Source organism: Bos grunniens, chromosome 19 (genome assembly GCF_055505025.1).
Source record: "Bos grunniens cultivar Pamir isolate PY7600 chromosome 19, Bosgru_T2T1.0, whole genome shotgun sequence".
Classification (NCBI taxonomy): domain Eukaryota; kingdom Metazoa; phylum Chordata; class Mammalia; order Artiodactyla; family Bovidae; genus Bos; species Bos grunniens.
Window position 1 is genome coordinate 2296550 of NC_141183.1, and position 14281 is coordinate 2310830.

At 45.7% G+C, this 14281-nt stretch overlaps 1 protein-coding gene and 1 long non-coding RNA gene across 6 annotated transcripts in view; one reads left to right on the forward strand and one right to left on the reverse strand.

Annotated features, from left to right (window-relative positions):
- MAP2K6 (mitogen-activated protein kinase kinase 6) overlaps positions 1 to 14281 on the forward strand; it is a 109699-nt gene that overhangs the window by 52751 nt on the left and 42667 nt on the right. The window contains exon 1 of one of the 5 annotated variants that reach the window (XM_086355915.1): positions 13304 to 13791. The exons of 3 other annotated variants lie outside the window; for them this stretch is intronic. Coding sequence is in view for 1 of the 2 variants with exons in the window: in XM_086355917.1 (XP_086212043.1) it covers positions 14067 to 14151 (85 nt within the window). In the remaining variant the exon portion in view is untranslated. Of the gene's footprint in view, positions 1 to 13303; positions 13792 to 14051; positions 14152 to 14281 lie in introns of those variants that run through there. One more of the 5 variants, XM_086355917.1, reaches the window with a different exon arrangement.
- Positions 8717 to 9425, reverse strand: LOC147350955 (uncharacterized). Its single transcript, XR_015147052.1, has 2 exons — positions 9297 to 9425; positions 8717 to 9115 (listed from the first exon to the last, which is right to left on the reverse strand). It is a non-coding gene; the product is annotated as an uncharacterized LOC147350955 (long non-coding RNA).

Sequence of the window (14281 nt, forward strand, 5' to 3'; positions counted from 1 at the left end):
TCTCTTCTCAACTACACAGAATTTCGTTGTTCAAACGCCCTACACTTTACTGAGTCCAACCTTGGTGTTGTGCATTTGATGTGACAGATAGTGTCTTGTTGAGTAAACTTGTCCATCCATCATTTTTCATAAAAGGGAGCTACCTCTGCAGGATATGGGTCTAGTGATGGAATAGCTAGGACAAAGGGAACGTGCATTTGTAAAACAGATTTTTGTTGAACTACCCACAATAGGGCTTATACCAATTTACTCTCTTACCATCATCTTAGGGAATTTTAAATTACAAGGAGAAATTACAATACCATACTGGCCCTACTTCATTTATCTAGTGATAGTTGTCTATTTGAGGGGTTGATAGGAGTCAAGGCAAAATCAGAGATCAGGAATAGGTCAAGGACATTCAGTTTTGCTGCTTCTATTCAACTGTGTATTGCCAGGGCATTTAGGCAAGAACATGAAATAAAACCCATCCACATTGGGAAGGAAGAAGGAAAAATATCACTATCATATAGAAAATCCCAAGGAATCCCCTAAAAATCTATTAGAACTGATACGCAAGATCAGCAAAGTTGCAAGATACAAATTCAATACACCAAAGTCAATTGTATTATTATGCACTAGCAGTGAACAATTTGAAAATGAAATTAAGAAAAACAATTCCATTTATAATAGCACTAAAATGATATAATAATTGGGAATAAAGTTAATAAAGTAAGTACAAGTCAAACTCTGAAAGTTACATTGTCAAGAGAAATTAAAGAAGACCTAAAAAAGTATTAATAGAAAGATGAACATACAGAGTATTGTCAAGATGGCAATAGCCCAAATTAATCTGCAGGCTCAATGCAATCCCATCAGAATTCCAGCCCGCTTCTTTGCAGAAATTGACAAACTGATCCTAAAATTTATATGACAATGCAAGAGACTCACAATAGCTACACAACCTTGAAAAAGAGGAACAGTCTTTGAGGAATCACACTTTCTGATTTTAAAACTTACTGCAAAGCTACAGTAATCAAGATGGTGTAATACTGGCATAAGGATAAACATAGATCCATGGAGGCAAATTGAGAGCCCAGAAACAAATTCTCATTACAATCAGTTTATTTTCAACAGGGTCCCCATACAATTCAATAAGAAAAGCGCAGTCTTTTCAGCAAATAGTTCTCAGAAAACTGGATTGTTGTTCAATAGTTAAGTCCAATTGTTGTTATTCAATAGTTAAGACTCTTTGTGACTCCATGAACTGCTGCACACCAGGCTTCCCTGTCCTTCACCGTCTCTGAGAGTTTGCTCGTTTGACTCATGTGCATTGAATCAGTGATGCCATTCGACCATCTCATCCTCTGTCGTCCCCTTCTCCTCCTGCCTTCAATCTTTCCCAGCATCAGGGTCTTTTCCAGTGAGTCAGCTCTTCGAATCAGGTGGCTAAAGTATTGGAGCATCAGCTTCAGCATCAGTCCTTTCAATGAATATTCAGAGTTGATTTCCTTTAGGATTGACTGCTTTGATCTCCTTTCCACACGCAAAAGAGTGAATTTAAGCCCCACCTTACACCACATACAAAAATTGCTTCAAAGTGAATCAAAGACCTAAATGTAAGAACTAAAACTGTGAAGCCCTTAGAATAACACCTAGGTATAAATCTTCATGACCTTGAATTAGGCAATGTTATCTTAGATATGACAACAAACCCACACGTGGGGCTTCATCAAAATTAAAAGCTTTTTTATGGCAAAGGCACCATCAAGAAAGTAAAAAGATAACTCATGGCATGAGAGAAAATATTTATAAACTATATATCTGACTAGAGACTTGTTCTAGAAAGAACTTTTATAGCTTAATAATAAAAAGACAAATAACCCAATTAAAAAACAATAAAGAATTTGAACAGACATTTCTCCAAGAAGATATATAAATGGTCAATAAATACATGAATTATGCTCAATGTTATTGTCAGAGAATTGCAAACCACATTGAGATACCACTTTATATCTACTAAAATGCTGCTGCTGCTGCTGCTGCTGAGTCGCTTCAGTCGTGTCCAACTCTGTGTGACCCCATAGACAGTAGCCCACCAGGCTCCTCTGTCCAAAGGATTCTCCAGGCAAGAATACTGGAGTGGCTTGCCATGCCCTCCTCCAGGGGATCTTCCTGACTCAGGGGTTGAACCGGCGTCTCTTATGTCTCTGCATTGGTAGGCGGGTTCCTTACCACTAGCGCCACCTGGGAAGCCCATTTATACCACTGCGATCATTCAAAAAAAGTTAAAGCATGCTTTCTCAACTATGCTTAAAAGGAGACAGCATGTAACTGCTTGTTGCTGCTGCTGCTGCTGCTGCTGCTGCTGCTAAGTCACTTCAGTCGTGTCCGACTCTGTGACCCCATAGACGGCAGCCCACCAGGCTCCCCGGTCCCTGGGATTCTCCAGGCAAGAACACTGGAGTGGGTTGCCATTTCCTTCTCCAATGCATGAAAGTGAAAAGTGAAAGTGAAGCCGCTCAGTCATGTCCGACTCTTTGAGACCCCCGTGGACTGTAGCCCACCAGGCTCCTCCATCCATGGGATTTTCCAGGCAAGAGTACTGGAGTGGGGTGCTATTGCCTTCTCCCCACTAAGATGACTATTATCAAAAACATAGAAAATAAGTGTTGGCAAGGAATGCAGGGAAATTGGAACATTCATTCATTGCTGATGAAAGTGTAAAATGGTTTAGCTGCTTTGGTATAGTTTGAAAGTTTGGCACTTTCAAATAAAAAATTAAAGGTTAGAGTAATTTCACTCCTAGGTGTACATATACTCAAGAGAGTTGAAAATTTACATCTGCATCCAACCATGTTCATGAATGTCCATAAGCAGCATTGTTCATAATAGCTAGAAAGTGGGAAAATCTAAATGTCAGCTGATGGATGAAGAAATAAAATGTGGCATGTCTGTATGAGAAAATATGATTAGGTAACAGAAAGGAAGAAGTACTGGTACATGCTACAGTGTGGATGAGCCTTTAAAACTATACTTCACTGAAAACATTTTATTTACATGAAGCGTCAAGAATCGGCTAATCTACAGACAGGATGTAGGTTAGTGGTTGCCCCTCATGGCTCAGCGGTAAAGAATCCGCCTGCCAATGCAGGAGATGTGGGTTTGATCCCTGGGTCAGGAAGATCCCCTGGAGAAGGAAGTATCAACCCACTCCAGTGTTCTTGCCTGGAGAATTGCATGGATGGAGGAGCCTGGTGAGCTACAGTCCGTGGGGTCGCAAAGAGTTGGACACGAATGAGTAACTAAACATCAACAACAACACGACCAGAAGGAGAAAAATGGAGAGTGACCGCTAAGAGGCATGGTGTTTCTTTTGTGGGTGATGAACATCTTGTAGAGTTGATTGCGGTGACGATTGTACAGTTCTGAATGTGCAAAAAGCCGTTGGATGATGCATTTTAAGTAAGGAACTATGTTATGTGAATTATATCTCAATAAAACTGCTGTAATAAAAATCGAAGAGCCGAAGTAATGTCTGGATCTACTGTAGACCTTGAGGTTTGCAGCTCTGGAGATGAAGGATTCCAACTCTTGAGTAACAAACTTTCTAAAATTCATTGAAGAGTAAAACATATCGTGTTCTCACATGTGACCTTGGGGACTCATGGACGGTTCTTGAGCTGGGAACCACTTTTGACTTTTGTTGCCAGGTTTTGTGATGAGCAGCTTTGGAATGGAAAAGCTTCTGAGAAAGAAAAAGAGTTTAGGCTGCACCTGCCTACTTTGCAATGGTACATAATTGAGCTGCTTGTTGGAATTTTCTCTTATGTTTCTCACAGAATATTAGCTACTTCCTCAGGAGCTCATGTTCTGCAAGTCTCCTCGGTAAAATTTTGTTTGAAACTACAAGAGCTCCTCTGCTGACCGACTGTGGCTGCTTCTAATGCGTCTTGGCCTCATATTTCCTGGACCCCATGGGAAATCTTGGCAGAACACCCTGTTTTATATGTCAATACTTCCCTTCACACTGAATTTTCTTCCTGTTGTCATTCTTTATGTCCTTGCTTCTTGTCTTGGAGAGGGACCCTCCACGCCTTTCTCTGAGTCTAACCTCTCTCCTCTGTGCTGTTGATCCCATCACATCCACAGGGATTGCATCCACCATCGCTGGGCATTTCTCTGGTCTCTGTTCCCCACGGACTTCTTTTCTTGGCTGGACTGTTGCCCAAATTTCCCATCATTTTCTAGAAAGTAGTAACAAATGTACCAAAAAAACCCCAAACTTTCCTTAGATCCTGGTTTGTTTCATAATATACTGTGTTCTTATTTTACCCCCACAGTAACTTTTTTTTTTTTGGAAAGTCGGTGTCTTTTCATAATTTTATTAATGTGTATTTTGATAAACAGCCTGAGGTTTTAAACTTAAGAACCCTGTGCTAAAATTAGGTCTAGAACATGTCATTCCTAGAACAATTCTGAGTGGGAATCGAGGTAAATTGGACATGATCAAGCAGAAAGGGCAAGAGTGAGCATGGACATCTTAGGAATCAGCGTTTATTTTGAATATGAAGGTTTCCGGCTGATTTAAGAGGCTCAGTGACCGTGAGTGTTTAGCCTGAGACTGGTAAATCCTCTGACAGGAAGAAAGAAGCATGAGGTGGAGATTCCTGTTAGGATGCGGGGATCAAGGAATTTGCTGGTGGAGTAGGAGCCCCTTTCTGTGACATTGAGAGGAGCCGTCACCACACACACACACACACGTATCCCTAAGACACAGTGTTATGCAAACAGGAGCCACAGTCACACCTCTGAAGTAGTCACTGACATATACTCCTGCTGTTCAGTTGCTCAGTCACGTCCAGCTCTCTGCGCCCCCGTGGACTGCAGCACGCCTGGCCTCCCTGTCCTTCCCTAACTCCCGGAGTTTACTCAAACTTATGTCTATTGAGTGGGTGATGCCATCCAACCATCCCATCCTCTGTCGTCCCCTTCTCCTCCTGCCGTCCATCTTTCCCAGCATCAGGGTCTTTTCCAATGAGTCGGCCCCTGCTAAAAGTAATTTATGGGAACAGGGAATAGGCTTATCAATTTCAACAGAAATCCCCTTAGGGGAAGGGTGTTAGTTTATAAACACACAGCCAAGCTCTCTCATAGTAGAAACTTTATGACATTATCTATAAAGCTGATGATTCCCGGTGGATCAGTGGTAAAGAACCCACCTGCCAATGCAGGAGACACGGGCTGGATTCCTGGGTCGGGAAGATCCCCTGGAAGAGAGCCTGGCAGCCCACTCCAGCGTTCCTGCCTGGAGAATCCCTTGGACAGAGGAGCCTGGCATCGCAAGGCTCCATGGTGGTTGCAAAGAGTCTGACACGACTTAGCGAGTAAACAACAGCAACAGTAAAACTGGTGTAGTACTCCTGTCAGACACCAGAGGACCATTTAAGGAAGTAAGTCCTAGTTTACAGACAGAATGCTTTCCATTTTAGCATCAGCGGAACTAAAGTCCAGAAAGGTTAAAATACTTTAGGCACAGTCCATGGCAATATAGCTTTTCAGTGGAATCTGGCTCTCCGAATAGAACTAGGTTGCTTCGCGTTAGTTTCTATAAACAGCTTTATAGCCTGGACATAGAGAAGCCTGGACATAGAAGTAGAAAGTGTGTACAGGGAATTTAACCCAGGAGTTCTTCCTTTGCATTCAGATTTTATGTATTGTCCCGAAACACTTCAGCAAGAATCCTTCTACAAATCAGTGGGTGAAGAGTAATCAGGGCTTCCCAGGGGGCTCAGTCAGAAAGAATCTGCCTGCCATGCTGGGGTCGTGAAGAGTCGGGGATGACTGAGTGACTGAGCACTGAGAGTCATGGTGGTCCAAGGATGAGACACAGCTGTATTCTATGGCAAAGCTGACCGATCTGTTTATCTGTCTGGACAAGGCTGTTGTACTGGAGGACGTGGAGCTGACCCTGTGGAGCCGCAGTGATCACTAACCACGCCTTGCATGCTGTGCCTTCTCAACAAGTGTTAGTTGGGTGTGTGTTATTCTCACGGGTTCTGCCTGTTAATAAGAAAGCACCTGCCTGCCACATGGGTGGACTTAGAGCTGATCATACTCAGTGAAGTCAGCCGGAAAGAGAAAGGCAGATACCGTGTGTTATCACTTCCGTGTGGAATCTAAACTTTGACACAAAGGAACTCATCTGTGAAATGCAAAGAGACTCACAGACAGAGAGCAGACCTGTGGTTGTCAAGGGGCCGGGCGGCGGCGGCAGGAGGGACGGGGAATTTGGTGTTTATTAGCTGATGCAAGCTGTTATACGCAGGATGAATGAAGAACAAGGTCTTACTATATCCCAGGGAACTGTATTCAATATCCCGTGATAAACCACAGTGGAACAGGATATGAAAAAGAATATATATATATGTGTGTGTGTAACGGAATCGCTCTGCCGGATAGCAGAGATCGACAGCATTGTAAATCAACTAGGCACGCGTGCTAAGTTGCTTCAGTCGTGTCTGACTCTCTGCAACCCCATGGACTGCAGCCCGCCAGGCTCCTCTGTCCATGGGATTCTCCAGGCAAGGATACTGGAGTGGGATGCTGTGCCCTCCTCCAGGGGATCTTCCCAACCCAGGGACCGAATCTGCATCTCTTATGTCTCCAGCATCGGTAGATGAGTTCTTTACACTAACGCCACCCACCCCGGAAAGCCCAGATTAACTATACGTCAGTAAATAAATTAAAACAACAACAAAGAAAGCACTTGTCCCAAATAGCAGTGTACCTGAGCTGGCAACTTCAATATTTTTTTATTCAACACGCGTTTATTCAGTGGTCCTGCCTGTGTTTGCTCTTCAGTCCCACCAAGCGTTGATAGATGCTGGTATTCTCATTTTAAAGTTGGGGCTTAAATTAATAACATCTCAAGATCTTGCAGCCGATGAGCATGATGGCTTGGCCCCTTCTCTCGAGACCTCTTTCTTCTCAGCACCATATTGAGTTGTTTTCCGATATAACCGGGCTAATTACGTATAGATGCTAGTGGGCACTGTGCTCAGGTCTTCACCCTGCTCCCCAGTGATAAAAACCTGTGAGAACCACCATCTATTGTATGCAATTGAAATCAACCCAATACAGACTTGCGACATCAAGAAAATCATAAAACTAGTATTTCCAGGGATCATTATAAATCATCTCCTCTAATTTTTGGTCAGCCATTAAAACCAATTTGGAGAAATTGTATAGTTAGCTGTGTATAAGACATCATGGGGCAAATTTTCAATTTATATCTTTCTCTCCCGTTTCTGATCACGGAACTTCCCTGATGGCTCAATGGTAAATAATCCTGCCAGAAGACGTGGGTTCCATCCCTGGGTCGGGAAGATCCCCTGGAGAAGGAAATGGCCATCCACTCCAGTATCCTTGCCTGGGAAATCCCATGGACAGAGGAGCCTGGCGGGCCACTGTCCATGGGGTTGCAAGGAGTCAGACACGACTGAGCGCACACACTGATAGGCAGGTGGCTCATTCTGTGGGAGCAACAGGGACTTTTTAAAAAGTAATCAATTAACACTGTGCTGGTCTTCGTTGCTGCTCGAGGACTTTCTCTAGTTGTGGCCTGCGAGGGCTCCTCTCTAGTTGCAGTGTGTGGGCTTCTCGTTGCAGTGACCTCTGTTGCAGAGTACTGGCTCTCGGCTCATGGGCTCAGGAGAGATGGTACAGGTGCTGAGTGGCTCCGCAGCATGTGGGACCTCCCTGGACTAGTGGCTCGACCCACGTCCCTTGCATTGGCAGGCTGATTCTTAACCACGGGACCACCAGGGAAGCCCACCAGAGAATTTATGTTGCCCTTGAGCAACGCAGGGATTGGACACCAACCCCCATCCCACCCGCCCCCTCCACACAGTCAGAAATCTGCAGACTGCTGTCTCTGCCTCAAAAACAAAGGGACTGATAAATGCAGGAATTGATAAATGACTAACCCGGGGCAGGAAGTGCAAGCAGTTTGGACAAAATCAAAACTCAAACCCTAGTTCTTTGGATTCCATGTGTTGTGAACTCTGAGCACAAGCTTTCCACCACAATTAAAGACCTATAAAATGAAAATACAGACACCAAACTTACTGGGGAAAAAATCCGCTCATAGGTGGATCTTCGACGTTCAAACCAGTGTTATTCAGGGGTCCATGTGCGGGCGCGCTAAGTCATGTCCGACTCTCTGTGACCCCGTGGACTGTGGCCTTCCAGGCTCCTCTGTCTGCAGGCTTCTCCAGGCAAGAACACTGGAGTGGGTTGCCAATTCCTTCTCCAGGGGATCTTCCTGACCCAGGCATCAAACCCACGTCTGTGTCTCCTGCGTTGGCAAGTGGGTTCTTCCTGCTAGTGCCACCGGGAAGCCCTTTATTTAGGGGTCAGCTGTACTGTTTTTTCTTTTTTGTTATTAGTCTTAGAGAAGAACTGATTTATTTACGTGTTTCAAGGGGACTGCCTGGAACAATTTCTAGACGTGTTATGAAGACTAGAGCACTCCACTTCTTTGACACCCTGAGTTTTGGCCCCGCCCGAAGCAATATTTGTTAATAGAGGTGAGATAAGCGCCTGAGTCCTTCTGTAGAACTGTGGAATTTTCCCTCAAGGGTTCCAGGAGGATCTGAAACAGCAATGAAACCTGAGTAGATGTGCATAAAAACAGGTTGTTTGCTTTCTCTTTTCAGAAAACCTCACATTTAAATTTTGTGGTTTTCTTGAAGCTTTGTCATATTCTTTATTTTTTAATCAACCATCCTGAACCTCTAATCAGAAAAATATCACCAGTGGGAGATGCACTAAGCCCGCAAAGGGTGCCGCAGAACAAGAAGGTGTCTTGCCAGGCTGTGGTTTGTAAAACATAACTCAAAAACGTCCAGCCTCCCTGGAGAGGAAGGTGAGAGATATTGCAGAAGCAGCCGTGGGCCAGAGGATCTTCCTGAGTTTGTTCAGGCTGGAGGGCTGGAGTGTCAAGCTGCGGAATCTTGCTGTATTTTCTGAGATTGTTTTGGCCTTGGCTTCTTTACCTTCTTGTTTCTTGCTGGCACGGGACGTGAAGAATTTCAGAATGTGCCACAGGCCTGGGGAAAGGGTGTATTTCTTCCTTGGCATCGAGTTAGAAAGAAACGAAAGGAAGTCAGCATCATCTCCTTTGTTCCAGAGAAGGGCACTCCCCCCGCTCCCCCAAGGACCATCTAGGACTACCTGTTTCTTCCTGTCGGCATTGAATCCTTAACTTTGTTTTGCCCCCTTGCATTGTCAAGTTAAGACCTTGTCGGTGTTACCTGAATCCCGGGATTAGCAGGCTCCAAGTTTCTACTGCCGCACGCGATGCAGACACACAGCTTCCTCAGGAGGGCCCGCGGCAGGAGCAGTTGAGAAGGGACTAGAGTGAAAATGAGGTGGCGAAAGAAAGCAGAAAGGGAAGAAGCAAGACATGCGTTTGTTCGAGAGCATGGCGGCTTGTGTACAGCAGGAAGGACACTAGATTATTTCAGTAAATACTGAAAAGGCATTAGTGAAATTCAGCATCCGTTTCTAATACACGCGAACCGTGTTTATTGGGCTCCGCTTTACTGCGCTTTGCAGATACTGCAAGTTTTACGAGTTGAAGGTTTGTCGCAACCCTGAGTCCAGCAAGTCTGTTCTTGTTATTTAGTCGTGTCTGACTCTTTAGTGACCCCACGGAAAAGAGGTGTCAGGCTCCCTCCAGAGGCTCTGGGATAAAGAACCCACTCTTTGCCTCTTCTTTCTGTTCCTCTTTTTCAACTACTAAAAGATAATTTTCTGTGATTCAGTAGCTATTCAAGAAAATCTTTCTATTTTGGAAAGTTTCGATCATAGTCAAAGGTAGACAGACAATGAACCACCATATATTCATCACTCAGCTTTGACAGTTACCAGCTATTTGGTCTATAGGAAACCCCACCCCACTCACATACTATTTTGAAGCTTATCTTGCGTGCTCAGTCGCTAAGTTGTGTCTGACTCTTTGTGACCCCATGGACTGTTGCCTGCCAGGCTCCTCTGTCCATGGAATTCTCCAGGCAAGAATAGTGAGTGGGTTGCCATGCCCTCCTCCAGGGGACCCTCGTCTCCTGAGTCTCCTGCTCTGGCAGGTGAAATCTTTACCACTAGCACCACCTAGGAAGTTTGTCTTAGAGTCGTATTATTTCACTCGGAGACATTTCAGTATTTCTCTCTAAAATATATGTGAGATGTTTAAACCTAGCCGGGATGGAGTATGCGTTTTGAAAAGACGAGACACATCGCTGCGTGTCTTTGGAAGCTGCTGCCTTGGTTTTATTGTCAAGTGGTATTTTTCACACCCTGTAACTGCACTTCCTTTTGCTGAGCCTCATGAATGAAGCAGCGTGTGAATGAGGAAGGAGATGGGCACAGCTGTGGGGGTTCCCCGCCGAACCCCTCGCCCCCACGCCTGCCTTCCCGGGGCCCCAGACCACAAGAGGGGTGGCGCTTGGCTGCCGTGTCCCTCTAGGTTCTTTCAAGAGCACAGAGTCAGCACCAAATGGTTAGCATGACAAAGCGCATACCTCAGCTCCACCGGGTCTGCAAAAAAAAGGGCTTCAGTCACGAGACCGGAGCTGTAAGGAAGCTCTTCTGAGTCCTTCCTGCTTTGAACGAGGACCTTTTCTGAACGAGCGGACGGCGCTGCTCCGTCCACGCTGGTTTTCCCCCTGGGACGCGGCCAGAGGTTCTTGGTGTCCTCAGCTGGTTCTTCAGTCCTCCTTCTCTCTCCCTGCTCTCGCCTTGGCTGCCTTCCTTGCCTGTTCCCTTCTTGTTTCCTCGCTGGTCTCAGTCGACTTTTCTGCTTCTCCCTTTGGCACTCCCAGGGCTTCACTCCCCTCCCAGCCCCCACCCGTCCACTCTGAAGCTCCGGGTACCTGTTTGAAGCCTGCCACGTGCCCTTCAGAGTACCCTCTGTTGTGGTTGCTGTTCAGTCGCTCAGTTGTGTCCGACTCTTTTTGACCCCATGGACTGCAGCCTGCCAGGCCTCCCTGTCCTCCACTGTCTCTCAGAGTTGCTCAAACCATGACCATTGAGTCGGTGATGCCATCCAACCTTCTCATCCTCTGTCACCCACTTCTCCTCCTGCCCTCAATCTTTCCCAGCATCAGGGTCTTTTCCAACGAGTCCTCTCTTTGCATCAGGTGGTCAAAGTGTTGGAGGTTCAGCTTCAGTATCAGTCCTTCCAATAAATATTCAGAGTTTCCTTTAGGATGGACTAGTTTGATCTCCTTGCTATTGAAGTTTATCTCAAAAGTCTTCTCCAATACCATAATTCAAAAGCATCATGATATTCTTCAGAGCTCAGCCTTCTTTGTGGTCCAACTCTCACATCTGTATATGACCACTGGAAAAACACATAGCTTTGGTTATACGGACCTTTGTTGGCACAGTGATGTCTCTGCTTTTTAATATGCTGTCTAGGTTTGTCATAGCCGCCCTCCCAAGGAGCAGACGTCTTTTAATTTCTCCTTAGCACATCTGATGTGGAGCTCCTCTGCCTTCTTCCACCTCCCACCCCAACTGGCCTGACTTTTCTCTTTTACTTAATTTTATCTAGATGGGGAAAAGCCAGGTTGCTCCTAATATTACAACTACACCTTAACTCCTGATCTTCTCCACCTTTTATCCAGTTGATGACCAGAACCCATAGTTTTGCTTCTGCAGAGTTTAAGCAGCTTATTTTTGAGCCCAGATGCTGTGGTCTCTGCCTCATTTCTTGGGTCTATTGCTTACTCTGTTCATGGGCAAGGAATGGGGTCTGGCTTTGAAGAGCTCACATTCGAGTGGAAGAGATGGGTAAGCAGGTAGATTCAGTCAATCAGTGAAAGAAAGACAAGACAAGCTGCCCATAGAGGGGACATTCTGGTGCGTTCTTATTTTGAAATATAAGCACAGATATGAAAGGGAGACAAGAAACTTCTGTCTAGTGGACGCCTGTTGTGTGCTGGACTTCTTCACATCAGTTGTACCAGCTGAATCTCTTGGCCGTCAGATTTGGCATCTCCAGTTCATAGGTGAGGAAATTGAGTTTCAGAAGCATCCTCAGGGAGACGTCCTTGGTGATCCAGTGGCTAAGCCTCCAAGCTCCCAGTGCAGGGGGCCCGGGTTCCATCCCTGGTCTGGGAACTAGACCCACATGCCGCCTGCTAAGAGTTCGCTTGGTGCAACAAAGATCGAAGATCCCATGTTCCCCAACTAAGACCCCGTGCGGCGAATTTAGTAAATAAAAGTAACAAGTATTTAGGTCAAAAGAGAAACATCCTGAAGGTCCCAGTGTTAAGAGGGCCAGCTCGGATTTAAAACGAAGTCTCACTTATGCTCAAGGTTGTATTATTTCTACTCCATTCTGTGCTATTTACACGTCTATCTGTATGACTGAGCCCCTTCAACCTCCACCTGAGACTGACAGCGTTGTTAATTGGCTATGAAAGTGGAGGTGAGGTCGCTCAGTCGTGTCCGACTCTTTGCGACCCCATGGACTGTAGCCTACCAGGCTCCTCTGTCCATGGGATTTTCCAGGCAATAGTACTGGAGTGGATTGCCATTTCGTTCTCCAGGGGATCTTCCCAACCCAGGGATTGAACCTGGGTCTCCCGCATCGTAGACAGATGCTTTACCATCTGAGCCACCAGGGAAGTCCGGTGGCTAATTAGCTATACTTTCATATAAAATAAAAAGCTTAAAAAATTATTTTTTAAGAAGAATTTATTTACAGGGTAGCAATGGAGAAACAGACACAGGCAATAGACTTATGGACATGGGGAGAGGGGAAGAGAGGGTGAGACGTATGGAAAGAATAACATGGAAACTTACATCACCATATGTAAAATAGATCGCCAACAGGAATTTGCTGTATGAAAAATAATTATAGTTGATATATAATATTATATTAGCTTCAGATGTACATCGTAGTGGCTCAGTATTTTTAGTGTGTACTTTTTCAAAGGAAAAAATTGAAGGCCTCAGTACTAAAGTTCAAAACAGTTGAGAAAAGAACAACGAATATTCTGTTCACAAATACAGATGCTGTGGAAGCACTGCACAAAATTGCCGTCATAATGGGACATTTATGGGGGGGTGGATAAGAAAATTAATAATGCACAGATTCAGACACGAATCCATCAATGCAGAAGTAAATGATTCAAGATTGTCAGCAAAGGTGTGAGGAGCATAATAAACGAAGACGGTAGTGGACAGAGTGGGCATTTTAAATGAAAATAGTAGACATTCTGACAGTTGCTTTGAGTTGTTGTGTTCGGAGGCCAGCACGTGGGAGCCGGCCGTGTGGGCGGTGCTTCCTAAGGCGCAGCCGGGGTCTGGGCAGATCTGGGCGGGGGGCGTGTGATGAGGGCGTTGATTTTCGCAGATTGTGTTCCGTCGGTAAGAGGGCTGGGGCGTCGTGAGCATAAGGGCAGGTAAAGACGGGGTTTCAGGACCGTCAGCTGCCTGCTTGAAAGAAAAACGGCTGCGTGTTTACAGTGAGCTGTGCAGCTCTCGGTGTCTCCATTGTATGTAATTCCGGAGACACTTGGCATCCTGGTTGGAGCCTCAGGGGTGGGTGGGGCTTTCTGTGTCCCCTTTGTATCACCATCCTAGAGCCTGCTTTCTCCCTGCGCTCCCTTCTCTCTGCTCTGGTCTGTGTGTGGCTTTGCATCCGATCATTGCGATTTAAGGACATTCAGTGACACTTCTCCGCTGATTTCAGCGCCAGCCGCCCTTGGAACTCAAGTCTCGTATACAAGTATGAAGGTGAGGGCAGCCAAGGCCTTCAGGTTGCCAGTTCCTTGGCTGGAAATCGCATTCACGTTGGGAAACAGATTTTTAAAATACATTTGGCGCAGGGAGCAAAGCCACCCTTTTGTTAGGCTGGGTCAATGATGGTAAACCCCTGCAATCACGCCCCACCAAGCCCCCTCACCCTGGCCAAGCTGGCCTCACGGTGCCCCTTCTGTTGACCCCACGCCATCCTCTTGCTGCTGGAGTTGGCCCTGCAGCAGGACCTTCTGTTTTGTGTCATAAGGCTCATGAGGGGAGCCCTTCGTGCTCAGCTTCACCCAGCCGGTGCTGAGCGAGGTCTGTGTACCGCTTCCTGCAGTACGGTCAGAGCTGGTGAGTATGTCTGTGGCTTGGTGAATGTTTTCTAAGTATTGGTAAGATTTTTTTATTCCTTTACCGCCCCCCGCCCCCAGTTCTCTCCCAATGCCATTTTGCTCTGGGCTGTGATCATCAGGACCCAGCT